The sequence below is a fragment of the Lethenteron reissneri genome, chromosome 27, assembly GCF_015708825.2.
Source record: "Lethenteron reissneri isolate LAM-NWPU_2019-01 chromosome 27, ASM1570882v1, whole genome shotgun sequence".
NCBI classification, from domain to species: domain Eukaryota; kingdom Metazoa; phylum Chordata; class Hyperoartia; order Petromyzontiformes; family Petromyzontidae; genus Lethenteron; species Lethenteron reissneri.
The window spans coordinates 3,497,627-3,525,623 of record NC_083805.1 but is presented as its reverse complement, the minus strand read 5'-3'; the positions used below and the strand labels follow the sequence as shown (position 1 = coordinate 3,525,623).

The 27,997-nt window shown below is 47.1% G+C and overlaps 1 protein-coding gene across 1 annotated transcript; it reads left to right on the top strand.

Annotated features, from left to right (window-relative positions):
* Positions 1–10: 10 nt before the first annotated feature.
* On the top strand, positions 11–27,948 carry LOC133348369 (cytosolic arginine sensor for mTORC1 subunit 2-like). Its single transcript, XM_061561136.1, has 10 exons — positions 11–313; positions 469–650; positions 6,768–6,838; positions 12,153–12,346; positions 13,537–13,669; positions 13,806–13,929; positions 14,806–14,916; positions 15,209–15,291; positions 16,858–16,952; positions 21,732–27,948. The coding sequence occupies exons 2-10, from the start codon at positions 538–540 to the stop codon at positions 21,795–21,797; spliced, it is 990 nt and encodes a 329-aa protein (XP_061417120.1). The 5' UTR covers positions 11–313; positions 469–537; the 3' UTR covers positions 21,798–27,948.
* The last annotated feature ends 49 nt before the right edge of the window (positions 27,949–27,997 follow it).

Below are 27,997 nucleotides of genomic sequence, written 5' to 3'. Positions count from 1 at the left end.
TTGGCAGAGCTCATCAGCATCTCATCAACAGCTCATCAACAACAACGACGCAGAGACAACCAACAAAGACTAAAGCCTGCTAACCCCCCCCCCTAAAGCTATTCGAACGGCGGACCCAGCAAAGTGCTTGACGACGAGGACGAGGTTAGGACGATTGAAGTAATTGTTTTTTTTGTAGTAGTCGTTGCGAAGCGAAATTTGTTTAAAATATTAAAATTTCACGAACCTTGTTTGTGAGTATCTCACGCCGCCGAATCGCGCTGTTAGTGGAGCTGCTACCGTCTCTACCCCCCCCCTCCTCCTCCCCGGCGAGGTATGGACTGCACTTTGTTAAACATTGCACATTGTGATTTAAGCTGTTAACGAATTGCGTTTCTTTTGTGATGCCAACCCGTGCTGTTGTGCGGTAGCTGCCGGGTTCGTGATGCCCACTGGGTTGTTTTTCTTGTTTTGTTGTTGGGCTTGCAGTCGGCACGCATTAGATCTTCATCCTCCTACTCGTCATCATCGTCGTCCTCGTCCTCCTCGTCGTTAGTTATGGAGCTGCACATTCTCGAACATCGTCTGAAGATCGCGAGCATCGCCCGGGAGAGTCTTCCGCTGTTCACTCACGGGCTCGTCAAGCTCGCCTTCCTCACCGATCGCACTCGGTGAGTGAGACACCGGGAGACACGGGGGGGGGGAGACACGGTGAGTGAGACACCGGGAGACACGGGGGGGGAGACACGGTGAGTGAGACACCGGGAGACACGGGGGGGGGGGGGAGACACGGTGAGTGAGACACCGGGAGACATGGGGGGGGGGGGGGGGAGACACGGTGAGTGAGACACCGGGAGACACGGGGGGGGAGACACGGTGAGTGAGACACCGGGAGACACGGGGGGGGGGGGGGGGAGACACGGTGAGTGAGACACCGGGAGACACGGGGGGGGGAGACACGGTGAGTGAGACACCGGGAGACACGGGGGGGGGAGACACGGTGAGTGAGACACCGGGAGACACGGGGGGGGGGAGACACGGTGAGTGAGACACCGGGAGACACGGGGGGGGGGGGGAGACACGGTGAGACACTGGGAGACACCGGGAGACACGATGAGACACGGGGAGACACTGTGAGACACGGGGGGGGGAGACACGTGGGGGGGGGGGGGTGGAGACACGGTGAGACACCGGGAGACACGCGGGGGGGGAGACACGGTGAGACACGTGGAGGGGGAGACACGTGGGGGGTGGGGGGGGAGACACGGTGAGACACCGGGAGACACGGTGAGTGAGACACCGGGAGACACGGGGGGGGGGGGAGACACGGTGAGTGAGACACCGGGAGACACGGGGGGGGGGGGAGACACGGTGAGTGAGACACCGGGAGACGCGGGGGGGAGGGGGAGACGGTGCGTGAGACACCGGGAGACACGGGGGGGGGGGGAGACACGGTGAGACACCGGGAGACACCGGGAGACACGGGGAGACACTGTGAGACACGGGGGGGGGGGGGAGACACGTGGGGGGGGGGGGGGTGGAGACACGGTGAGACACCGGGAGACACGTGGGGGGGGGAGACACGGTGAGACACGTGGAGGGGGAGACACGTGGGGGGGGGGAGACACGGTGAGACACGTGGGGGGGGGAGACACGGTGAGACACCGGGAGACACGGTGAGACACGGGGGGAGGGAGACACGTGGGGGGGAGACACACGGTGAGACACCGGGAGACACGGGGACCCGGTGGGACACGGGCACACGGGGGGTGACACGGGTTCCCGGTAGAACACAGGGGGGCGTTGAGACGGGTACCCGGTGAGACACGTGGGGGCGACACGGTGAGACACGGGTACATGGTGGCGTTACACGTGCCTCGGGTGGGACACAGGGTGGGGTTGGGAGGGTACACGTGCCCCCAGTGAAATATGGGGACCCCGGTGAGACAAAGGGGATACCGGAAAACTTGTTTTAAAATCCCGGGCATTTAACGGTCTGCATTTTGGTTACCGTATTCAACCTGTGACGCAAACTCCGTCAATTCGATAAAGGATAACTTGGACGTGTCACTTGCACCGTGATGCAACGCTTGCACCGAATACGGGCCGCAAAAACCTTAACGGAACTTGTTAAATGCCCCAGTGAAAATTAATTAAAGGAACAGTGCCTATCTCATCACGCGTTGTTCACCCATCTCCTGCGACCCCCAGTACCTTGGAGTTAACTTCTTAGTGCCTGGCCTTCGAACCTTAATTGGAACTTGCAATGCCCCCCTTTTGCAATGCGGTGCAGTCACTTACATATTGCGCTTGCTGCAGCTTCGATTCGCGATCTTATTAGCACGCGGCAGCCGATAAAAACTACATAATCTCGTGCCTTCTTCGAATCTCAAAATCGGATTTTACGTGTGTCGATACTGGAGGAATCCGATGAGCGATAAAGCTCTTTTTGCACAGGTGTCCAGTAATCTGGTAGTGCAATCGTTGGCGCGTGTTGCAAAACCGCGACCAATGTTAATCATGATTTTCTACCCATTTTATTTTTTTGTTGTACAGTTTCTCAGTACCGAGTCACCCAACAAACAAGCGCACACGAAAAAACACACCACGAATCATTGTTACTGGCCGGGCAAACTGCTATTGACTTAAAACATAAAAACCCGCAACGTTTATCGGTGTCGATCTCAAACCGCGGCGCTAATCGGAGCTTAGAACCCCCCCCCTCCCCTGCATTAACAAATACCGAACCATCCAGAAGCTTAACTGGGACCTAACCCCTGCACAGCTGTTGGCAAAGCCTCGACCTCTGCACATAATTAATGATTGCACCCCCTAACTCCTGCCCCGTTTATGAGTATAACATAAAAAAAGCTCATAAAAATTCGCATCCGACCTATTGTCAATGCCTTAACGGTATTACCTGCTGCTTGAAGGCATCTTCCACAGGGTTGTCGGCCAGAAGGTTTGTTCGACCATACTTCGCCCCACGCTCGTCAATGCGGGATTTTTTTTGTTCGCCGTAGCAGCGAATCGAACTCGGAGCGGCTTTTCAGAGTCCCAGAAAATGGCCCCACAAGTCCTGCCCGGTCCCTTGACTCCGACCACTCCGCTTGGCCACCGTTTCCTATGCCCAGAACTCTTAAATATCCAGCAAATGTCGGGCCTGTTGCTGAACTCTTCACCTACACACCCCGCCCTGACCTCGCGCTGACTCTGAACACCGACCTCGAATCGTTTAGCGGCCGGTCATTCGCATTCTCAAAAGTCACAGCCGCATAGGGCTGTTGCCGGTTGCATTCACGTACACTGCTGCTCGCGTTATAACCGCATTGGGTCTGCGTGGTTAACTTCCAAACAATGTTACACCGCGACCCCCATTGGGTTTATGCGGTCACAATCGCGTTCATTTAGTTCCAGTGAAATTGATTTCCGTGGTTGCGTTTACGTGTCGTATTAACTACGTCACGTTTGGTTTTGTAGTAACCCTGCAAGCGTTGCATAGTAATGTAGAATTCCCATACCTTGTAACAATAAAGAGAAATAATCTGTACGGGTGTTTTTCAGTCCGCTACTGAATGGTTATCTGACCATACTTCACCTAGCTGGTCAATGTGGGTTTGAAGGGTAGGTTCGAGGATCAGTTAATGTCACTTACCATTGATGTTAGCCATGGTCTTAAATCAACTTAACCCCCCCCCCCCCCCCACCGGGACATAGAACCCAACTTATTATTGTACCATATTTGCGTTGAGTTCTATCATTAACTTTGGAACACCGTGAAATGCAAATGTTCTACGTAAGACAAACATCACAATGGTATACACCATAATGTGTTAATTGCGGCCATTTGATTCATGCCGGACTTGCGCCATTGAATCGGAATATATATTTATGCTGGAGGGAATTCTTTAAGCTAAGGTGTTGGCTACCCTCTCAAGCAGGGCCCCAGGGTCTTCAATAACAACCCACCAAAAGCCCTTGCACAGCTACTGCTGCAACAAGATGCTATGTGAATGATCTGGTAAAACAAAAATGCCACATTCGTCAATGACATGCCAGCGTCATATTATTGAGTAATATTAATGACGTGTTTTTTGTTATTTGTCCTTGTGTACTCCTGCCAACACATGTCCTTAGATTTCACATGCCAGCGAATCATGTTATGAGAACTGCTGTTATTCCTTCCTACGGTTGTTGTTGTGTTGTTAGGTACTGTGTAGAGTATTCATGAAATTGTGGCACAACTTTAAATCCCCCACTGCCTTGGCCTTTTGAACCCAGCATGCCAGTGGGCGGCAGTGGCAAGCATTGCTTGCAGAGAAGGGGTGCATTAGAACGTAAGGTGGTGGTGTCGGTGGGGTGCAACTTTGACCTGTACGGTGACTGGTCAGAGGGCATGAGTCCACTGGGCACACGTGTGGCAACCCCATCAATTCCACCGGCCACCAAGCGACGAATCTTCTTCCTCGCTGCCTTCTTTGCCCATATCCAGCCCCCCAGTGTCTTTACCTGGCTTTTAACCGCGTGGGGGGGGGGGCGGTTAATGTATTTTTGCAAGTTATAGGTCAGTGTGTGTATTGATGGTAAGACTGCCAATGGACGAGGCAGAATGCAAGTAGAACCATAAAAAAAATTCTCCCCCAGCAACAACCCACACGAGATGAGCAATGTTTAGTAATAAAAAAATAAATAGCCGCATCGAGCGCCGTGTGGGCGTGTTTGTGGGTAGCGTGACTTCTGCCCATATATATTTTTCGAGTTAATCTCAATTTAGATGTCTGCGTTAAAAAAAGTGCTTATTTCTACGTGCTGGCAGCTCAACGTAGACAATGACAGTACGAATACTCGTTGCACCGAGTAAGAGTTTGATTTAGATATTTTTTCCCCTTCCAACAGCAAAGTGCAGATTAATTTATGTACTGTATGCAGTAAATACGTTTAGAAAGTATTGTTCCACGGCAGGAAATTAAAGTCAACCTTTCAGCTGACATTTTAAAAGACGTTAAGAGACATTCCCTTACATTCGTCATCTTCCCTGTTCGTGCTTTACTTTCAAATATATTATTTGTATGTCCCTTAGAGCAAGAGAGCGCGTCATGTGATGTGGATTAATTTCAGCTTTTTTCTGGTTAAAAGCTAATCCGTCACATTTACAAAATCCAACAAATTGAGTGAAAAATTAAAGGTCTGTTTTATTTCCCCCTCCCCACCATTAACTTGCATCTGGGAAGCATGTTTGTGTGACGACTCACCCGCTTGCTATCCTCGCTGCCGAGTCGGAAAGGTGGAGTCTCCACGCATTGGCCAACTTTTCAAATGTCGATTTCCGTTTTTTGAGTTGGCAGCCAGATTTCCCGACCAGTTGCGGACTGCTCACCACCTTAGGTTCGATTTTTCATTGTCGTTCACGAATTTAGTTTTTTTTTCTTGTTGCAAGGCGAACGTGAGTGGAAATATTTGTCGGTTTAAAACCCCATTCGCATGCTAAAGTATTCGGTCGGTCAACTTGGTAAATCCATTGGTTCATTAAATGTGCAGCCTTGTAGAGGTGATCGGGAACAATACTTGAAATGTTAACGTAATCTTCACCCAATTAATGAGAAAACATTGACAATGACCAACGCAGGTAATAAAGGGCTTTGCTTTGTTTGACTTTTTTTTTGCTCTAACAATGTACACCTCTAACACGCCGATTGTTTCAATTGGAAGAGGTTGGTTTATTGTCACTGTGATATCTTTCAGCAGTTGAGCCCTGGGGTTTTTGTTGTTGTTGAAGCTATAAGAGATGCATGCCTTATTCTTGCAGTGATGTGAAGGATGGGCGGTGGGGGTGGTTGTTACGTGATAAACACATTTAAAGTTTTATAGTGTGGAGATAAATATTTGCACTTTGGCTTCGTTTTCTATGTATGTCAAATCCGCCGGCAATAGCTTGTGTGCCGTGAGCCCAAGGAAGTTGAACATGACATCGGGAATATTATGGATACGTTCGTTTGATTGGCAGCCTAATACAAGTTTGATGTCGAGGTCGGTTAGAAATTAGAGGTGGTGGTTTAAATTCAACAGAAGCTTAAAATTGTAGATACGTGGAGTGGGTGCTGTTGTTTTTAATAAGCAAGTCTAATAAGCAGCTATATATAGCTGTAATGTTAGATGGGGGGGGGGGGGGGGGTTGCTGCTATGCAGGCTATTTTTTCCATCTGGAGAAAAGTATTTCTCGCTGTATGCTACTGATGTAATAACCTGTACGTGTTTCCCAAGTGTTACAAAGTACGTGTTTGTTTTTTTGTGGTTCGGAATACATTCCTGCAATTTTTCACTATAAGAAGGGCTTTGTACATGGAGCATTCTTTTCTAAAATTCCACAAAGCAGCTGCATGGTGCTTTTATAGAAAAAATTTTTAGGTAGTTTCATTCGGTTACTAAATATGTTGCACTCGATGCTCTAATAATCCTGATTTTTTTAAACCTACTTTTATTGAAGGTGGTGTTGGGGAAAGGTTATTCTGTTTGCTGTGCTCATCGGAGTGTTCTTGAACTCGCATCGCGAGCTGTTTTTGATAAGTTCGTTACTAAAGATGTGCGCCTAATGGTTCGTGTTCCGTCTGATTTTATAACGCGTTTTCTGTGCGTTGATGCATTGTGTAGTTTCACGTCCAGACCGTCAATTACGGTCGTTGCGGAAATTTAAGTTGGTGCTATTGTCACATTAAGTAATTGAAGTGGCACATTTTTTGTTAATGAGGTGTTGGCATTTGTGTGTGTGTATGTGTGCGTGTGTCTTTCAGGTGTAAGTTTTTCAGTTTGACGGAAACACCGGACGACTTCACCATGATTGTGGATGAAGAAGGATTTAAAGGTAACCATTTTTTTTTAAAAAAGCCAAGCTTGTAGCACTAATTATTTGAACTAAATGTTTGCCTTTTCTTTTACTGCCCGCATTTCACCTTTATTCTTGGAATCGTCTTAATGTAATTGTTTTTTTGGCAAGTTAAACCCACACTCCCGCTCCCCCACTGCGGGGTATCCATCATAACCGTAGCGTAAGATACCAAATGGTAATCGTCCCGTCTTTTTTTCTCTCCGGTGCCGCGACCAATTTATTCAACACGGGAACTCCTCCTCCTCCTTCGTGATTATCAAACCCTAAAAAGGTTACGACCACTGATGTCACTACTACGACGATAATATCTTAACACGGGTGACATACACAGAACTGGTTGCATCAGCCGCCCTCTCCACTTCTCAGGATTGAAGGGAAGATTCTTGCTCTGCAACCGGAGGGGTGGGGTGGATGGGTTTGGGGGGGTCGGTGGGGTGGGTTGGGGTTAGAGAGTGCAAGCGAGAGGGGGGTTTTCGGGGCTTTACACGGAATGTGCTTGTGCCATCAATTCTCTCCCCAACCCGACCCTGGCCCACTCCCGTCGCCACTGCTACATTATTACACGGGTGGCACAGCGAGCAGGCAAGGGTGGAAGGGGATTCTTGTTTTCCCCTTCGGGCGACAGCATTCCTCTTGGCAAGGAGCAGCGCGCTCTTTTCTTGCACGTTGGCCCGCTCGAGAGAAGCACGCGTTCATATTGACGTGCGACTTTTCGAAGGCGATTGATTAATTTACACGACGGCGGCTAATCAATCCTAAGCACTTTTCATCATCAATTGTCGCGTTAGTTTGTTTATTTACGATAAAAAAAATTACTGCAATGTGGGTAAAAGGTGGGAGGAGGTGGGTATATGCAAATAATATATACAAACATATCGTTTGATAGAATCTGTTGCACATTTACATCGCTGTTGTAGGTGAGGGCCCCCCCTACTCCCTCACCGTGGGTGGTGTTGTTTAACCATACTTCACGCTTGCCAGCACGCGGGGGGAGGTGAAGGTGGGGGAGCGTAGATTTTGTAGCTGAGTACAGTGCAACGGCGTTTGCTACGCTCGCTCTGCTGAAAAAAGTAAAAGAATTTGAATTGTAGTCTTAACAGTTTTTGAATGTAGTCTATATTTAACCCATCTTGACATATATATACACCCCCTTCTGCTTATGAACATACCAACAACTACCAACATAGAGTGAAGTTGCAGTGGGTGTGTGTGTGTATCCTTGCCATTCGCTACTTGGTGTTTCTAAAGGGGGCGGTGGTTATAGTGTAGTTTGATGTCTCTCGAGAAAGAATTCTGGCGTCGTTGGGCTGTGACCGAGTTATTAATAAAGTTACATCGATCAAGCTTCAAGATGGTTCACGTTAAAGCAGTTGCCATGTTAGAATATAATTTTAACGTCAGTGGTGTTCTGGTCTTGTTCATTTATGTGTTGTGTGTATTGGTAAACGCTCAGCGCCACCCTCAAGATGTTTTGCATCGCCCGGGCTGCCTTCGCTAGGGAGACCGCTGTTTATTTGTGTCCTAGTTATGCACGGCTTGCAGTCGCTCGCTCACATTTCCCCAAACATTTATAGACTTTACCCCAGGCAGCTATTTAGGTCTTCATATGTATGGAGTGTATATGTTTCTTGGGAAGCACAAATGTTTTCTTAAAAATCGGTAATCGCTGTCCGTCCCTCGTATCGGTAAAGGTTTCACTGCGTTGCTCTGTTACGGAACTGCTCAAAGTTATTTTTTGCGAGCGAAACTTTAGCGGTTGTAGCACGATGTATTATTTTTCTACACGCAAAAACATTTCATTTCCCCCGCCCCCCCACTCGAGGAGTCTTGCTCTGATGAATTATTTTCAACAACTGGAAGATGGAATTGGAAGTTGTTCATCTCCATGTGGGAAAGAAAAAAAACGTTTGAGTCTTGATAATGGCTTACATAGTCCTTGTGTTTTCAGAATCAACATCTGTTTTCATAAATAACGTTGGGCACGTTTTAAAAATGCTAAATGTTGCACATAAGCGCTGCAGAATGCTGTTACTGTACTCCATAGCGTCTTGGGTTTGTGAATTGTATACAAGCAAATATAATTTAACTCGACTAAAACTAAACAAGTTTTTATTTTACCAGGTAAGGCCCTCTGAGCTGTCTAGCTCTTGTTTCAGAAGCGACCTGTCCGCCACAAATGATAGCTCAACGAAGTGGCGGCTTATCGTGTGGAAATCTATAGCAGCAGCCAAATAGTCTAAACGTGTGATGTTGATTCTAAATGTGGAGGGTTAAAACTGGACGCCCCGGAGAAAAATCCACGCAACCACGAGGAGAGACACATGCAAACTCCCAAATACGCAGCAGGCGTCAGGGTCGGGATCGAACCCACGACCTCCTGTATTGCAGGCGAGGTAGTTAACATCTTGCCATCTTGGTGCCAAGAATGTTGTGTTGACCTTGATGACTTTGGGTTGCAAAGGGCAACCCTGTTGTGTTCGTGTCATAGTACGTTCTGTTCGGCACTTCCTTGATCTATAAATTATAATTACAGAAGCGTACCTTGCAAGTAACACTCTTGTCATGCATTACACTTGCTAAGTGTGTGCTTTTTATGATTGTGTTGCAAATCGTCTGATCTGTGACATGGGGTACTACGGCCAATTGATCTGAACGAACGACTCTTGTGGAATATCCCCAATGAAGCTTGCTGCCTCGGGGAGGACGTACGCTTAATAAAATGTGATTATATTTTTTGTTTTGTGCAATTTTTGTTCTTGACTGTAGCCAATCGAGTCCTTGATAAAACGTGTAATGCGAGCCCGTTGATTTGATTGGCTGTGGAGGCACGCTGTTGCGGGCTTTGCGATTGGCTGCCGTGGACCAATAGAGCGTCGACAAGGAGAGGGCTGCTGGGTTTGTTTCCAAGGGCTTTCCACTGTCGGATTTGCAGAGCCAGCAGTTTTTTTTTAGGCTCTCAGATTCGATTGGATGGTAGTGGCTGGTTGTTGTTGTTGGTTTGGTTTGTTTTGCATAACTATAAAAATCCCTGTTTTATTTTCTTCATTATGTTGTAGCCTCCACCGGCTCCTATTTATTAAAGCTAGCCCAGGCCTTGGAACAGTCAACATTACGTTGGGCTTAGCTGTGTGGTAGCGTGCTTATGCAATAGCTCGATAAGTATGTTTTTTTTTTATCTCGGATAAATACCAGCTTGTTGTGCAGTTGGCAGAACTGTTATATAGTGTCTTCTTAGATCCTTGGGAGTGCCCCCCCCCACCCACATTGAATTGTTAAGCAGTGGAAGGTTTGTGAAATTAGTGGGGCCCGATTTCACCGTTTTGAATATTTAATGGGTGTTGCCGTTTTTAAAAACCTGAAATGTAATTTTGCGCAAAATAATGAAGGTTTTGATTGGCAATGCAATTATTCTTTTAGCATTATTACATTTAAAACATTTCGGCAAATGTGTTAATTACCGCAGTTGCAGTCACTCTCTGAGCCCATTAATTATTTAAGCACCGTTACAAATTTCTGCTCAAGTAATTAATTCCACCTTTAGTTATTAGTCCTTTTTGGTATTCTACCCTAATGTTAAGAAATCGTTGGGTGTTATTTTTACCCATTTTTCATACATCGCTATCACTGTCACGGCGTGTTCTTTTGTCTAGTTGCTTGACTTTTTAATGGCTTGCCTCACATTTTAATTTTATTCTGGAATTTTGTAAATGCTATATTTGTTTTATTCCGTTAAGCACTGTTCAGCATTCGAGCGAAAAACATACAATCGTGTTTCCAGAATCCGCTCCCTATAACAGTCACGGGAAATACATCACGTGGGGGTTAACAGGCGAGCTCGTTTCTACCCTTGGCATAGCTATAACGCGGCCACCACTAATTAAAATTAAGTAATCACGTCCCAGCGGAGACATCAAGAACTGTTAAATTGTTTGTTGCGGCCAGGACGAGCTGGGGGAGGTTTTTGCGCTCCCGTCAATTGGTGGCATCGCCGCTGTTGCCGGGCAGACACTTTGTTTGGTGGCCACATGCGCGCCCAGGGGATCTCCACTTTACTGCGCAGAAAGAAAGTGGGGAGGGATGATTTTTTTCTTTCCCCCAGCTATTTTGCCCCCCCCCCCCCCCCCAGCCAGCCTTTTTCTCACTCGCACACAGAGGTCGCAACCGGGTACCCGATACCCGTACCCTACCCGATACCTGGCTTACCCGTACCCAGCCGGTACCCGTACCCAGCCGGGTACGGGTACCCGTTTGCGACCCTGGTGCAGCCGGGTACGGGTAGGCCGTGAGTCACTGGTGAGTAACCGTTTGTCACTCATTTCTGGTAGGGTACGGGTACGGGTAGGGAACGGGTACCCGTACCCGGCCGGGTACGGGTATGGGTACTCGTTTGCGACCCTGGTGCGGCCGGGTACGGGTAAGGAATCAAAACCCGTTTGCGACCTCTGCGCACATCACCGGCACCGCCGCATCGGAGGTTGCCTCAGAGGTCGTTGCCGAATATGCCCTGCAGATGGTAGCGGCGGGGATTGTTATTTTTTTTCTGAAAACCTTTTTGGTGTTTGAACAAAAACAACTGCCTTCTTTTGTATTTGTGATGTGTTTTTTGTCAATAGATTGTAGGGGTAAAAAAAATTCTGACCCGTTTTTACAGTGTCTTGAACCGTGCAATTGAACCCCAATGTTTACTTGTTAATTGCTAGAGCGTAATCGGGTGAATGGTTTTCATTGTATGTCTTTTGTTGCTTGTAAATGGCAGATTTAATCTCAGAAGGGAACAAATATATATTGGTCTTGGCAAGAATCTTACGTGTTTATTCACGTTTGGATATTGGGATGGGGGGGGGAGGTTTGAGTGGCCAAGGACTGGAGTGATTCTTTTTTTTTATTCAGGAGTTTATATTTGAACCTGGACGTGGCGTGAAGCCAGCTGAGCTTTTCAATGGTATTTTTGAGCCCGGTGATAAACTAAATCTGTACAACATGTTTATTCCAATTTTGACTTGATTTTGTAATTTTTTTTCCAATGATGAATGCTTTCCAGTTTTAAGAGTCCAACGGTTTGGAGCGTTTACTATTTTTGTCGCGATAAACTCCAGCTGTCTGATGTCTGTACGTATGTTGAACTTCTTTCGCACCGTGCGTAGCCAACCATGCTAATCGGAGGTAATACGAGAACTCGTCAAAAAGGTTACAACCAAGCAAACCGTCGTCGTCGTCTTCATCCGAAATAGTTATACTTTTTGTTTAACGCAGGTTTTAACGTTTTTTATTCTCTCGTGGAAACGCACAGAGCTGCCGGTGTCGGAGCGGCTCAGCGTGGAGGACGCCACGTGGCTGGCGCTCAACGTGGTGTCGGGCGGAGGACACAGCCCCAACTCGCCGGCCGTGGGCGTCACCAAGATCGCAAAGTCCGTCATCGCTCCGCTTGCCGACCACAACGTCTCCGTGTTCATGTACTCCACGTACCAGACCGACTTCATCTTGGTGAGATTGCTGTGCGTGCGTGCGTGAGCGAGCGAGAGTGCCGAGTCTTTGTCCTGTAGTTTGTTGACCTCCCCCTGTACCGCACCTCCGATTTGGCAGGGTTGGCTACGTACGGTGCGACAAGTTGAACATACGTACACACGGAGTCGTCTCACCTGCCTGCTTGGGCTTGCGCGAAGTTAAACGGGGGTCGGTGGATTAGTCGAGGTTTTTGCGGTCGTCTGGCTCTGCAACTGGGTCATTGTCTCGTCCACACGTTGGTGTATTCCCGAATGTGTGCAATTGAAGAAATGGAAATGTGCGTTGGCCACATTTTCTCGTTCTGGAAACGACCCTTGGATTTTGACCAGCTCCCTGACAACTCGTCATGTTGTCTTGCATAATATGAATTTTTTATATATATTTTTTAGACATTCTTAGCAGATGAATTGAAAAATGCTTTGGTTTTTAAGTATGAATGACAACGATTTAGTGTGGTGACCTTTTTATAAGGACTATTAATACGTGTCGGCTTTATTTTTATGGTAGGTGTTGTAACCTTAAAAAGGCCGACTCAGAATTCTTACGTTTCGTTAATTAACATTTCACTGTCCTTGCATTTATGTCAATAATGTAAAATATACATAAAAAATGTTTTAAAGGTCTTGCGTATGAGGCATGACTTTTGTAAAAACAAGTAAAAAAAAACAGCTCGCTCCCTTTTATGTTTAGTGCGCTTGTGTCAAAAGGTAAGTTAGTGTGAGTTTCACCGCTGTGTTTGTGCCAAATTACATTTTCGCTCAAGTTTTGCACATGTCAGGGCAATGTCCCAATTTGCTCTCTGGCTTTGGCATCTTCTTCGGAAAACTAAAAGGACTGCCGATTTTCTTCAACACTCCCAAGTCAGAATGACGTTGGGAATGTGTTGCCCGATAACAGTCGATCACAATCAAGCAACCGAAGGAATCGGGTTGTTTACGCTAAAAGAAATAAGCGTTAAGTGTCAAACGGAGACCCGTAAAATGATGTTGCTTCCTTAATGAATAATTTTAAGTCAACACTCTAATCTGTGCGAGTGGCTGCAATAGCAGCGTGGCCTTGTCCTGAAAAACATTTTCTCCTCCTTCCACCCCCCTCTGAGTCATAATTGTAATGCACAGCACGCGTTTACGATGGATGTTAATCGGTATATTTTTTTGTACGAAACGCAGGTGCGTGAGCGAGACCTCCCGGTCGTGATGCATGCCCTCTCCACGGAATTCGCCATTTTCCGTGAGATTGACGGCGAGGTGGTGGCTTTGGATGACACCGTCATTGTCAACGGCTTCGTGAAACCTAAAAGTGGTGGGTTGTCTCCGTATTTTTCTCGATAATTTGCAAGTAACATTTTTTCGTTAATCCTTTACGGACGCCCAACGTTTTCCATTCGTACGAGCCTCTCGCGTTTTGTTCCCCCCCCTGCCGTGCGTCCGACATGCAGTGAGCAGGCCGGTCATCCACCCACTGACGTGCCCCGTTAACCAGTTCTGCGTGACGAGCCTCGACCCCACCACTCTGCCACTCATCACAACTCTTCTCATGGACATCATGTTCTACTCGGGAAGGTACGTGGCAGGACGCAAATGAGGCCCGGCTGTTTCGCTTCGCATTGGGTATGTGTGTGTGTGTACGTTTAACTTTTTTCGCACTGCACGTAACCAACTATGCTCATCAGAGGTACCGGGGGGATGAACAACAAACTAAAAAGCAGTTCTAAAGAAATGAGTTCTCAATTGAAATCGAATTTTTTTAAGAAATGCTTTTTGGTCTGGTTATTTTGCCTGGTGTCACCACCTGCGATAAAAAAAAAATTATGAACTCAAGTTTACATCTTGAGTCGCGAGTGCGAAGTGACATAAAATGTGCAAAAGAATTTAGTTAAATTGTGTTCAGCGCCTGTAAACGAAGCTATTTTTCCGAACTAAACTTTTTTATTTTACCAAGAAGGCCCACAGAGCTATATGGCTCTTTTCAGAAGCGACCTGGCCACAAATGATATCTCAACGAAGTGGCTCATCATCACGTGGAAATATATAGCAGCAGCCAAATAATCTATAAACGCACGTCGATTCTAAATGTGGAGTGAAAAACCGGAGGACCCGGAGAAAAATCCACGCGACCACGGGGAGAACATGCAAACTCCAAATATATACAGCAGGCGTCAGGGATGGGATTGAAACCACGACCTCCTGTATACCAGGCAAGGTGGTTAACATCTCGCCACTACTGTGACTGCTGTACTGGCGCTGTTCTTGTTCCCGTATTCCGTGTAAAACCCGGCGTCTGTGTTGACTCTAGAGTGGGTGTGCTACAGAACTTGTTTTTTTTTTATTCCCACTCATCTTCTTAAGGCCAACTTTTTCTACGCTCCCACCCCTTGCCTCCCCCTGACGACAATCGGGAGTAAGCTGTTTACAGGGTTGTCGTGTTCCTTTTTGCAGCGGCAAGGACTCCACGGCTGACAACGCAGATCGAGAACTCATCAAGTTTTTTTCCTTCTCCTTGATCGAGGGCTACATCTCCCTGGTCATGGATACCCGCACACTACAAAGGTGATAGATTATTTTTAATTTAGATTTTCTAATTTAGACGGTGTTTGTAGCGAACGCTAGTACCAGCGACGACGCTATGTTGATGTAGTTATTTCGCGGAAATGCTTGTGTTTTTAAGGTCTTGCCGTAGTTTGAAGCATTTAAAAAATATTGATTTTAAAAGTCATGGCAAGCCCTTTGTTATTGCCAGGAAATTTCTCCTGATGCCATGTGCGGCGACAAAATTATGCTGCGAGCTCGGTTTTGACGCGTTAATTTGATTCGTGCGTGTTTGGTGAAAAAAAATCTGTAGGTTTCCGAACAACCTGCTGTTCACAAGTGCCTCGGGGGAAGTGTGGAAGATGGTGAGAATAGGCGGGCAGCCTCTGGGTTTCGGTAAGTTTGAGCGCCGTCTGCCAAACTCCAAACCTCATGCACTTTCCCGCACCTCCGATTAGCACGGTTGGCTACGTACGATGCGAAAGAAGTTCAACACACATACGTGCAACGAACATCCCTTCATTGTAATCCACATTCATGCACCCGCCTCTTGTACATTTAATTATGGAAGCGCCATCGTATATTAAACAATTTTGCCGAGCAAGTGACACTCGTGCACCTCATTACGTGATTGACTGCTAGCTACAAACATTAGTGTCTTGATGAATGTTGCTGTTATTTAATTTTGAGCCTTGTACAGTTAACGGAAGATGGATTAATTTTAAAAACTTCGTGGCCTGCCTCACGAGTGACACCTCTCTCTCCAGTTCTCCTTGTGGAATTAAGTTGGCTATCCCCTCCCCTTCCCCTTGTAGTTTGCTTGTGCTCAAAGGGCACATTTTGCAACTTGCTGTGTTTGCAAGAGTTAAATGTCTAGCGGGGGGTGTGGGGGGGCATTCAAGTGTTGTTGCTGCAATGTCTGCAAAGATTTTTTTTTCTCTCCGCCTTCTTAAAACACTTCATTAAATGGTCTTGTCAACAAGCTATTAAGGTTGCATTACCGGGTTTAGCATTGGGCAAAAGGATTTTTGCACATCACAGGGTGTGTAACAAGTCCGTAACTGTGCTCTCCTTATAAGCTTGCAAGCGCCGGGTAACAAAAAAAAACATGTTTTTGGTTTTTATTTTGCGAACATTTAATGGCAGGTCACCGAGACTGTTGGGGGTGGGGGGGGTGTAATGTATCCACCTTCGCAAGTGAACAAATTGCTTTCCACCCGACTCGGTCACGTGTAATTGGGTGCAATTGCCCTCGTTTGCATCTGGGGGCAGTGGAAATGTTGTATCTGGAGCGTTTTCTGCAAACCAACAGCTCGCTCGTGTGTGCGCTGTTCCGTCTGTCTAAACGGACGATGAGTCGGCATATTTGCATGCTAGCGGTGATAATGCTTATTTTGTAGGCGTGTAAAAGCTTTTGTAGGAAATTACCCCGTTGTCTCCCAACTGTGTTGTACAATTCTACACGCGTGTTGTGCCGGTAAATCTTTCATTGCTTTTATGATGCCATCTGAACGGATTATCAACTGTGACATAGTTCAAATGGACAGCTAGTCCTGTTGAAGATGACTGTTTTTTTTATCATACCAGCGTGTGTCACGTCTGAACATTATATCCTTGAGCAGTCGTTGAGATTTTTTAGTTATTTTTTAACAGAACTTTGAATTCCCCCCCATTAAAAAAAAAATCTGAAACAAGTTACGTCATTCTTTTAATGGCCTTGAGCAAATTTACCGGGCCTCTCTTGGGCAATTAAAAGCTTTTGCGTTAGGATGTGACCCAGTTGAAACTCTGTTGGGATTCTGCGTAACCGTTTGTGCCTTGTTGTCGCGGGCAAACGCACGCGTACAGGATGCGCCGCCAACTATTTTTTTTTATGGTGCCAAATGTACGTTTGCCGCTTATACATTCACATGTGGCAGCAAAAACGAATGTTCGTGCGTTTTTTGTTTTTAACTTTTGCAGACGAGTGTGGCATCGTGGCCCAGATATCGGAACCGCTCGCCAACGCAGACATCTCGGCCTACTATATCAGCACATTCAAGTTTGATCACGCTCTGGTGAGTTTGAAATCCACTCCACAAAAAAAATAATGTTGCCGCTGCATTTGCGATTTTGGCACGAGAGTGTAAATTACAATTCAGCTGCTATTATACGTTAGAATACACAACAAAGGTTCCTCATTATAGGTTTAAAAGAATATAAACCTTCAGGATATCACAAAAAAGGTTGGGTTTTTTTCCCTTTGTCCTCATTTTTCAGGTTTCTTAGCGGCAGGTTTTGGTGGTTAATTTATTTCATTATGAGAGGGGGACAATTGATGTGTGGGAAATTGACCTGGCGTTGACTTGGGCTGTCCCAGTTGCGCAGATGCTGCTGTAAGGCTGCATTTGTTTCTGGCTAGAACCCCGCATTACTCGGTGTTGGCTGACGAAGGCAGGCTTTGGCAGGAAAGTCGTAAAAAAAAATAAACTACTTAATTTCTGAAACTTTAGTTTCGAGCCTTGCTTGTTAACGGGCGCAGCTTGCACGAGGGAAAAAACAATTTTGAACGATTTTCAAAAAATATACACGGAGGTTTGTGTAGGGGAGGAAAAAAAGCACCCAACAGGTTTTAGCTGTTTACGCTTTGCGAAGCTCAAAGTGGGCCGATTTAAACGAGCATTTCGGAAGGACAGAGAGGGGCCTTTTTGCGCACAGTGGTTGTTTTCAAAACGTTACCACCTTTGAGTAAAAAAAACTCTTTGCCGCAAGGGTGTAGAGTTGCAAATGAGGAAAAATATAATCCTGTTTATCAAGTTTTCTCAAAAATATTATAACGGACAAGTGTTATGGCCTACCCATGACACTAAATGAACTTTAAGTAGAATGTAACCTTGATGCACCATTTGGTCGGTTTAGGTTTAAACTTAAGATGAGGAACTGATTTTTTTTTTACTTTGCATGACCTGTCCTTCATATAGTGGAACCCATTTAAAAACAACATGTACGCGCCTACCCAAGGAAACTTTAGCGTGATGCATGTTGTGCACCAATTCCTTTTTCAACTTTTTGGGGGGGGGTGCTTCTTCTGGGCTGCGTAGTGCCGTCCATTGGTTCCAAACCTATCCGTGTATGTCTCTACGCCTCTCCTCAAAATACAAACTTCGTGATGTTTTAGTCTTTCCTTGGCAATTGCGCATCTTAAAAGTAAATCGTAGGTGAGCAAATGGGTGGGCGACGCCCGAGTGCGAACCTAATCTCCAGCAATGTTGTATAACGTCGCAAAGTAGAGCTTTTCTGCTTGTTGCTCACACCATGACTTCTGCATTTCTTGCGTCCAGACCTGTAGCCGATTACGGGGGTCGGGAGGGGGTAGTGGGGGGATGGGGGGAGGCGCACCACGTTACCATTTGAACCTTTACAAATTAAAGTACATCATGCGGTTAATTAAGCAGGATCCATTAGGTGGAAAGCTGACTGTGTCAATTTTACGTTCTGATGGTTTAAAGCTCCCCCCCCCTCCTCCCCGCTCCTGGCTTATGCATGGTCAGCACTGTGCAGCAGTTTCATGGCAGCCCTTTGAAGCCAGGTCCGTCGGGCGTGCACTGTGCATTCGCTAACGATGGGTACACACACACACACGAGTGCGTGCGTGCGCGCCAGAGACCCCGTCTCATTTTTCCAGTCTGACGCTTCGATAACCTTTAGAACAAATTAGTTCAATTTTTGAAAGGAAAAAAACACTTTTCCCTGCTGTATACAATTTTTTTTGCCCTCCCCCCCACCCTCAATCCCCACCCTTTAAACGTAGATTCGTATCCCACATAGATGATGATGATGCAACCTCCAGTGATTCTACCATTTTGGATAGAAAATCATGAAAGCAACACCTGTTTCCAGTTCCAGACAACGGGAGAGTGCTTCACGGTCCATATACTTGTGGGCTTAAACGGGGTGCCAGCTTGTTTTGTGGTGGTGACACAACGCCGTAATAGTGACACAGCGTGCGGTGATGGTGATAATGAAGTCGGCTGGGCTTGTCCCGTGCGTGCCCGGGATTTTTGCCATTTCAGCAGCCCAACCCACTCCGTGTGTGTGCACGTCCGTGGCTTGTGCTTCTCGCGCTCAGGGTTTGGACTTCCTGGCCGTGCCGTTAGGGAGTTCCTGCCTCCTCGGTTCACAGCGGCTATCGCGTGACTCCGGTTTTTCCTGAAGAAAAAAAAATGATAATGACGTTAACAGCTAGAACAAAGCTAATGGCTTTTTTTTTACTTTTTTAAAAATCCACATTCGGTTATTTATTTCAGGTTTTTTTTTGCTGAGCTTGTGTGAAAGTAAATTTGTTGCTTCTTTATCTCGGATGGCTCGTATAGGGTTAAATCCACTGTGTTTAGTACTGTAAGCGTCTTCCACATCTTGAGGATAGGTGCAAGCGACATTGTCCAGTTTTCCCCGGTTGGCTTTTCGAGGTTATTAGAAATTAAAAGTGTTTGCTTTTACAAAAATTGACAGCAAAAGTTTGCGATCGCAAGTGGCTCTATTGGGTTAGCGTTCAAGCTCACCGTTGAACAAAGTTGGCATTTTCCGCTTTTTAAGAATATGTACAAGCACCAGTGACTAGATTTTTTCAGTTGGATCGTAGGTCATCAACACAACTAAAACCCATGTTTCACCGTTTAAAATGGACAGCAAAACTTTTAATAAGAAAGTTTTTTTTTGGCTGTATCGTGTAAAATATAACTCGTTAAACCCGCCGCCACCAACCCGACGCAGCTAAATGAGTAAGGTTTGTCACGTAAACTAAGCGTGCCAATTAGTTACAACTTCAGGTTGTGTGTTGGAGAGTAAATTTTGAGTACGACGTATACGCTGGTGATTACAACATCCAGCTGCATTTGGCAATTTTTCCAGAATTGTGTAAAAAGTATTAAAAAAAAAAACCTAAACTCAATACAAATAGAAAGCACGTTGTTGGTGGTGGTGGTGGTGCAGCTTCACGCGGCTGCTCACTGTACCGCACTGTGGCCGGGCCCTGTGCCCCGCGACACGTGAGCCAATCACGGAGGAGATGTCCGGTCGCGTTAACGCAGCAGCAGCAGCAGCCGTGGGCCCATCGTGGTGTGTTGGCGTTGGATGCCTACCAAGTTTTTTTGTTGTTGTAACAAGCAGTGGGGGCGAGGCGGGCGGGTGGGGGGGCGAGGCGGGGCGGGTGGGGGGCGAGGCGGGCGGGTGGGGGGCGAGGCGGTTGAGGGTGGGGGGCGAGGCGGTTGAGGGTGGGGGGCGAGGCGGTTGAGGGGGGGGGCGAGGCAGTTGAGGGGGGGGTTGAGGGGAGGCGAGGGGGTTGAGGGGGGGGGCGAGGCGGTTGAGGGGGGGCGAGGCGGTTGAGGGGGGGCGAGGGGGTTGAGGGGGGGGGGCGAGGGGGTTGAGGGGGGGCGAGGGGGTTGAGGGGGGGGCGAGGGGGTTGAGGGGGGGCGAGGGGGTTGAGGCGGTTGAGGGGGGGGCGAGGCGGTTGAGGGGGGGGGCGAGGGGGTTGAGGGGGGGGGCGAGGGGGTTGAGGGGGGGGCGAGGGGGTTGAGGGGGGGGCGAGGCGGTTGAGGGGGGGGCGAGGCGGTTGAGGGGGGGGGGGGCGATCTGTCCGAGTGGCTTTGCAGATCTCGCAAAGATTGATTACGGATTGGCTGCTCGTTAAAAGTCAGAGGCCGTGTTTTGTTAATTTGAACCTGAAAGTAACTTAAAGTCTGCCAATGAACAGCAGTTTTGTGTCTTCGCGTTTACATTTACAGCTTGATAATCTCCCTGTCACTAGCTTGCGAGCGGTGTTTGTTTTACATAAGCGATTGCCAACAGTTTAACGCAGTCTTATGGATTGCCAACAATTTGAGTATTTAATACATAGCAAATGTTCGTGGTGTGTAGTTCTACTCTGTGTTAGAGATCTATTTTTTTCTTCATATCCAGTGGCTTTCTTTCCTGTACACAAAAAAAAAAATATTGAGAATGCAGGCAATACCTTTTTTCAGCACAGTGGATGGATAACTACTTGGCGAGCCCATAGATGTAATATAAATTTGTCTTTTGGCATTAAGTGTTAACTCAAGTACGAACAGTGCATGATTTATGAGGCATATCACTTTCTCCACATTTTCATATTTGCACAGCTCTTCAGGATAGCGAACAATAGCACGGCGACTTCAGCTCACGTTGACATTTGGTAACCTTAGAATTATACAAGTTCTTACGAATGCGTGAAATTGTCTCGAGTGTCTTTAAGAGGTATCTGAAATAATTTTTGCTGCGTATTGGAAATCATTGCCGAAGTCAAGCTTACGCGACGTTGTAAACGTGTTTGGTCGGGCAAAGTACATGCACAGCCATTTTTTTGTCAATCCACTGCTGGATGAGGGCCACCACCCTGTGCCATTTGGAAGTATGAGTGTTATTTGGCCATACTTCCCCACAGCGGTCAGTGCAGGTCGGTGGCGCAGTGGTTAGTAGAGCTAACCCCACCGCACCTCCGATTAGCACAGTTGGCTATGTACCGTGCGAAAGAAGTTCAACGTGCATTGTGCAATGCGCTTTCAACCCGGCAACCAGTTATGGATTCCCGGCCAAGGCCAACTTCAGCGCAGAGCGATATCTGAACCAGTCCTGAGCACGACGATCCCTTTCCCCAATCCGCTCTGTCCGGCGTGGTGAAGTATGGTTCAAACAACCCCAACGACAGATGCATCCATGAGGGGGGGGGGGGAGGCCTTCGACCAGAATGATTAGATTTATAAATTTCTATACGTAATTTTTTTGTCATTCTTTAATGCAATGCCTCGTCCCCTTTCTGTGTGTGTGTGTGTGCTGTGTAGGTACCAGAAGAGGATATCCAAAGCGTGGTATCCATGCTGCAGCTGACGCCGGCGGACAACAGATAGCGTTACAGCTGTCGTTATCCATTTGGGAGGTGTGGGGCAGCCCCCCTTTAGTTATGAGGGGGAGGGGGCCCTTGGGTGGGATGTCTGACAATGTGTGTTTCTTGTGGGTGGGGGGGGGGGTAAAGAGGTGGGGGTGGGGGGCTGGGGAGAAAGAGGAGTTGTTAGAAAAGCAATGGAAAGGTCAACCAAGCCATATTGGCTTCATGGAGACACTAAAGGAAATGTAGGAAATTATGTTTTCCTTTCCAATGTGCCAACACGATAATTCTCCCGTAGGACTGGTTTTGGTGCCGTGTTATTCGTCAATGGGAAGCGTCGAGGGGCTGAGGGCAAGCGGCAGGGGGGAGCGGGATCGGGTTGAAGAGGGGGGGGGGTGAGAGAGTAGGGAGGGTTTGACCCATTGTGTGTAGCGTGTGTGTGTGCGTGTGTGTGCGCCACGGGCATTTGCGCGTACACGTGATTGTCCCGTATGGAACGTATATAGAAGTTTTGAAGTACCTAAGCTACTAGGACATTGATGGCCTGCATTGAAGGTTTATTTATGAGACAGGTGCTCTGAAACACGTGGCGTCTTTATTCCCTCATCAAGGGAACGCGTAAGTATATCGTCAGTCCGTTGTACGAAGACCTTCAATACATTTCCAGGATGGTGAAAACTGTCAGCCCAATACGGTGGCCACATTAATCTATTTAGTTCCATCGGGATTGGATGGAGGGCATTTGATGAACGTATCCAGTACCGCGGTGGCGCTTTGGAAAAATATCAACCTCTGCTAACTAGCTATAATTTTTCAGCGGCCTTGGTGTTATAATATCTCTTGAATGTCGATTCCGTACAGATTTAGAACCGCTTCCTTGTCACCAGTGCGCTTGCGGGCTGCTCTTATCGCGTCGTCGAGTTGGGTTTATACGGTCATTCTGACAACGACAACAACAACAGCAGCAAACTAAACCATCCTATCTTAACACCGTACGCCCGTCCGTCGTGGAATCATAATTTTTTTGTTAAAATCTCTACGAACGGTTAGGCGGTTGCTTTTTTTGTTTGGGGGACAGCCTTCCAAATAAAAATTGGCCTAAATGTTGCCGAGGGCTCTTTTCAGTTGGTGGAAGGGGGCGGTGGAGGCGGGGGGATCTTTGTAGACTCTGATTAGCTAGCTGGGGTAGGGGGGGGCTGGTGAGGCAGCTTTACGTCTGGACAACAAGCTGGGGAAGATGTTATTTTCCACTTTTTAGTTTGTATAAGCAAGCAAAAAATATTGAAGGGTACAAAGTGCAGAGAGAGGAGGGGGGGGCGCTGCTCGATTGGAGCATTTAACGCAAAGTCCCACGACTGTCTTTTAATTTTTTTTACTCTTGCCGTTGTCCCCTAAGCACAAGAGAGCGCTGCTGCCACCGTCATCGGAGATGATGATGATGATGGAGCTTGAACTCTCTCCTCCTTTTTTCAAAATGTGAGCAGCCCCAAGGGGGGGGGGGGGGGGCGGTGGCTGGGCGGGCAGGCGGGCGGGCAGGTGACCAAAGTGGGGCAGCAGTTGCTTCGTGAGGTTTACGCGATGATTCTCGCTGCGCTTTTTTCCCCGCATCTCATCTCCGGATGTGAGACAGCCATTCAGGCAGGTAGTGATCCGCTACGTTTACCGTGCTAGTTTACACTTTTTTTTTCATTTTGACGACGACAACAACAACAAACAAGAAAAAAATCAAAAAAAGCCAACACTGTACATTTTGCTTTTTGCTGTGATCAAAATTGACAGTTTTTAGTAGAAATGTTTAGAATTATATAAGGTCAACACGCAACATACATTTAAAGTATTACATGGCAAATAATGTGTACGTTTCATTTTCAATGGACGGGGGTGGGGGGGGGTAGGAATATTGTAAGCTTCTTGGTAAAGTGATGCTGCACTTTTTTAGTTTTTTCCCCAATGATTTTTCGAGCTATGCTGGCCACCAGATGCATAACGTACATGACAGTGACCGTTGTTGAGCGTTGATGGAACGGGGAGGAGCCCCACGTCGTGGCTGATGGGCTGTGTAATTGTGGCGGTGCAGGCCTTTTAAAACGGCTATTGCCGTGCGTAGTACAAAAGTAGCAGATGTGTTTCTGTGTGTGTGTGATGGCTACTCGTCAAAAGCCTAAGGCCAGCAACTGGACTTTCTCACCTAATGTCATTTAAACTGATAGCTTGTTTTACGTGTGTGTGCGCGCGCGCGATTATATAATACTGTATATGATGTGTTCCACTCTTTAAGGAACAGTTAGAGTTAAGAAAGTGCCATACAGGTTAGATCGACTTTCTCGTAAGGCGTAGTTGTAGTCGTTACATTTGGGTGTTTGAGCCATCGTGTGTGTGATTTGGCAGCGGAAGTTGTGTCAAGTGGTTGAGACCAGGGGCTGAGAGTGCAGGGGGGGGGGGGCGAACGATTACAACTTTAAGATACTGTACTATGAAGAAAATTGCACTGTTTCATCCAGATGATAACCATCTGGACTTTTTTCAGCCGAATGTATTACCAGTAAAGGTACACTATTGTCTAAATAGTTGCTCTTTATTTGTTTAGAGTCTAAACGCCCTGTTTATTTAATTTCCAAAGAACTGAAAATTGCTGGTAGTAGTGTGATTTCTCATCGTTATGGTGTGCTTTATGAGAGCGAGCGAGAGAGAGAGGCGCGGTGGCTTTGTTGAAATTGCGTTTGCAATTTTATAAGACACGACGCAGGGCAATGTGATTTGACAAAGTCGCAAAGCAACGTAGTAACGTCATCAGTCCACCCGGAATGTTTCGCATGAACGCGTGAACCGTTGGGCCACATCTGCCTCGTGCACTGTTTTCTCACCCCAAAAATGGCGTCTGTGTGCTGAACTAGCTTCTGTAATGCATACAAAAAAATAATCAATGTGTGTAAAAGTTTAGCATTAACTTTGCACTATGAACAATATATTGTTATTCACACGAGGCTTGTGTACATGTAATACATGTATATTTAAGCACATTTAACTAGAACCATCATGGAACATATTTTGGCAGCTTCGGGGCAAACATTTTTGTGCTTTTCTTAAAAAGTAGGATAATAACTTTGCCTTGTAAAAAATTTAAGTATCGCGTCTGTAGGACATGCATAAAAGCGTTTCGTAGCGCGTTGATAACAAGATGCTTTTCAAGGGGTTTTTCTTTGTTATTCTCGTAAAAACTATATAATCATGTAAAAAAAATCCCACGAAATTCTTACCGCAATTGTGGTTTGCACAGTAGCACAGCCTATATAATACGTGCATCTCTGTGACCAAGTTTTGGTGACTTTCTGAGAACGTGAAGTTCATGAAGCCTTGCACGCCCGCTATATTACCACACGCTCCTCCGTGTGTCACTAACACGACTTTTTTTTGTCATCGAGTAAGTTTTTACCGAGACCCACAATTATGATGCTGGACCCATGGCTTTCCAATTCTCACCGGGCTGATGTGTGACCAAATTGTTGATAACCGTTGCTTTTGGTTTCACGTCGCGTTTTTTTGTGTTTGCTTGTGGCAGGGTTAAGATGCCCTATGGCTCGTGAACTGTGCACACAAAACCTGACTTGGCCTTGCAGAAGGGAAACCTGGATGTTTCTAAAAAAAAATTGTCGAGCGGAGCTCTCTTTAAACCCCCACAGCTTTAGGCATAAATCATCGGTGCCGGGAAAGGGAGAAAAAGGGGGGCAGTGGTGGGGGTGGGAAGGCGGCAGCCTCAAGAGTTGAAAATATCGTGATCGTGGCCAATTACGCATCCACTAGCTCTCGGCAACGTAACCGTGCACTGTTGGTTTCCTTTGCGGTGCACTCTGTTCGGAGAGTCCAGTGGTCAGAGGCTACCTGTGCCACCTCAACCCATCTCCCTCCCCACCACTGCTGCTTGCAGCCTGGTGGGGTTTCTGTCTTTAGCTGTTAAGTGAGCCGCCATCGACTGGTGACGTGTAATTCTAAAATGTCGCCGAAATCCAACGGTGGCTTGTTTGGTGGGAATCGGTGGCCACGGGGCGAGCGATGGTTGGTTAAAAAAAAAAATCGCTGCTGCGAGGAGAGCCATTTTCCGTAGGCGATATAAAAAAAAATCCAGCGATCCAGAATTCCCACCATTTGTCGTTTTTGGCAAGCTACGCTTTGCGTTTGTCGGAGTCGGCATGCCTGTTGATTTCATGTTGTGCGAGTGAGCATCGCTGACTTTTTGATTCGCCGCCGGTTTTCCCATTCAAAAGTCCTTTGGATCGCGCGATTAGTAATTCCACGTACTAATTTAAATCGACGATCGCCTGCCGTCGTCTGACTCATGGAGGGATGAGATCAATTAAGGCCGCGTTGCACTCCGACTATTCCATCCAGTCGCAAATAACGCATGCACCGCCTTCGTCTACTTTTAAACGTGTGCATTTATTTTCATTTGGCCACGTTAATTTTTGTTGTGTCCCTTGAGAATTTCACTTTGGGGGTCACATTTCCACACATTTTTTTAGCGTATCACCCTTATTCAGTACAATTGTCTTCGATGGGTGCTCTAAGTACTGTACACTACAAACAAACACTGGCTTCAGTTGCAATTTCCCCCTTAAAAAATCAATTTGCATTAAACGGGGGGGGGGGGGGGGGGGGAGGAAAGAGACAATTCTGGGGATGCAATAGAAATTCTTTTTCGGTGTCGGCCACAGTTTGCTCGGCCGAACACGGTGCGTGCGCTTCCCCAGGCCGACGAGGCTGGACACTTGCCCACGGTGTGCGCGGGGTGTAACCAGCCGGACGGGGCGTTAGATTTTGGTGCTATTTAGTTTTGTTTTGTGTGTTGTGGAGCTCCTCCAAAACGGTTGTGGCCGAGTGACCGCGCGTCGTTTGTGCCGTTTTTCGTTACGACCTCGAACTGCCCCATCCGGACTCGAAATGACAGCTTCCCCCCCCCATCCCCTCATCTGTACATCCTAGAACCCAAACATTAAAAGCGTTTCAGAGTTGGGGGACGGGGGGCAAAATTTGTCATCTTTTTTTCCTATCCCCCCCCACCCCCCTTTTGCATCCACTTTGTGTTTTTGGCCAGGCAATCCACGCACAGCGGCGTTGCTGCACCTCGCCCAGTGCCCCAGTTACAAAATCGCTCGCTCGCGTGGCTTTTGTGCAACCCCTCCCGCCCTCTGGAATTGCGCGCGGCATCCTGGACGCGATGTCTTTGGCGAACGCCAATGGTTCTATTTCTTTTTTTTAGGACGTTCCCATAGCCCAACTCCGTCCGTGCGGGGACAATTGCCAGAGCCATCAGAACCCGACACTTTTTTTTCTGTGTGTGTCGGGGGGGGGGGGGGCAAGCGAAGCATTGTTACACTCGTGTTCCCTTTTTACATGCGGGTGCCACGGTTTCATGGACATTGGGAACGTCTAAATATTTGATGCGCGGCGCAAGTCCTGGTTTGGTTCGGCCGGGAGTTGGCAGGGAGAGGTGGATGGAGACTTCCCCTTCCTTAACCTGCAAGCCCGCTGTCTGGTTGCACAAAAAAACCACACGAAGCCAGTCTTTGTTTCATTTTTTTTTGCGAAGCGGCACAAAGCCAATTGTTTGTAACACACGTGGCACACGTAACACGCGGGTGTTTGCTTCGAGGCGTTTTGTCACGTTCAGTGCGACGGCTGGCCGGTGAAGACTCGACTGAAACGTTGTAAAACCTATTCTGAAAGTGGTTTTTTTTTGGGGGGGGGGGGGGGGTGGTGGATGAGGTGTGGGAAGTGAGAGCAGTACGGACGTCGTTGAGGGGGGAGGATTTTGCAATACGATTTATATGAGGAAAAAAACGTGGCTGATTTGTTTTTGAGTTCAACGTCGTCGGTTAAGAAGAAGATTTGAAAAAAGGTACCGTGTGGGTTTACTGTGGCTGCACGCTGACTCTTTTGCTATAGCAGTAGTGGCATCACGGCTTTTTGTGTGTTAACATCGTTCAAACGAAAAGTTTATATTTTGTACCTATTATGTAGAGTTAAATGTTTAAAGAGAAAAATGAAAAGAAGTTTTAAAAAATATGGAAAAAAAAAACCGTGTGATTTTTTTTTTTTTGACGTACACTGTGAAATTTCATCTTTGCTTATTAAGAGCCTGGTTCGTGTTTTCAATAAAGCTGTTAGGTTCAATAACACATTCTCGCCTCGTGTGGATTGAGTCCTGTAGCTTTCCGTTGATCAACA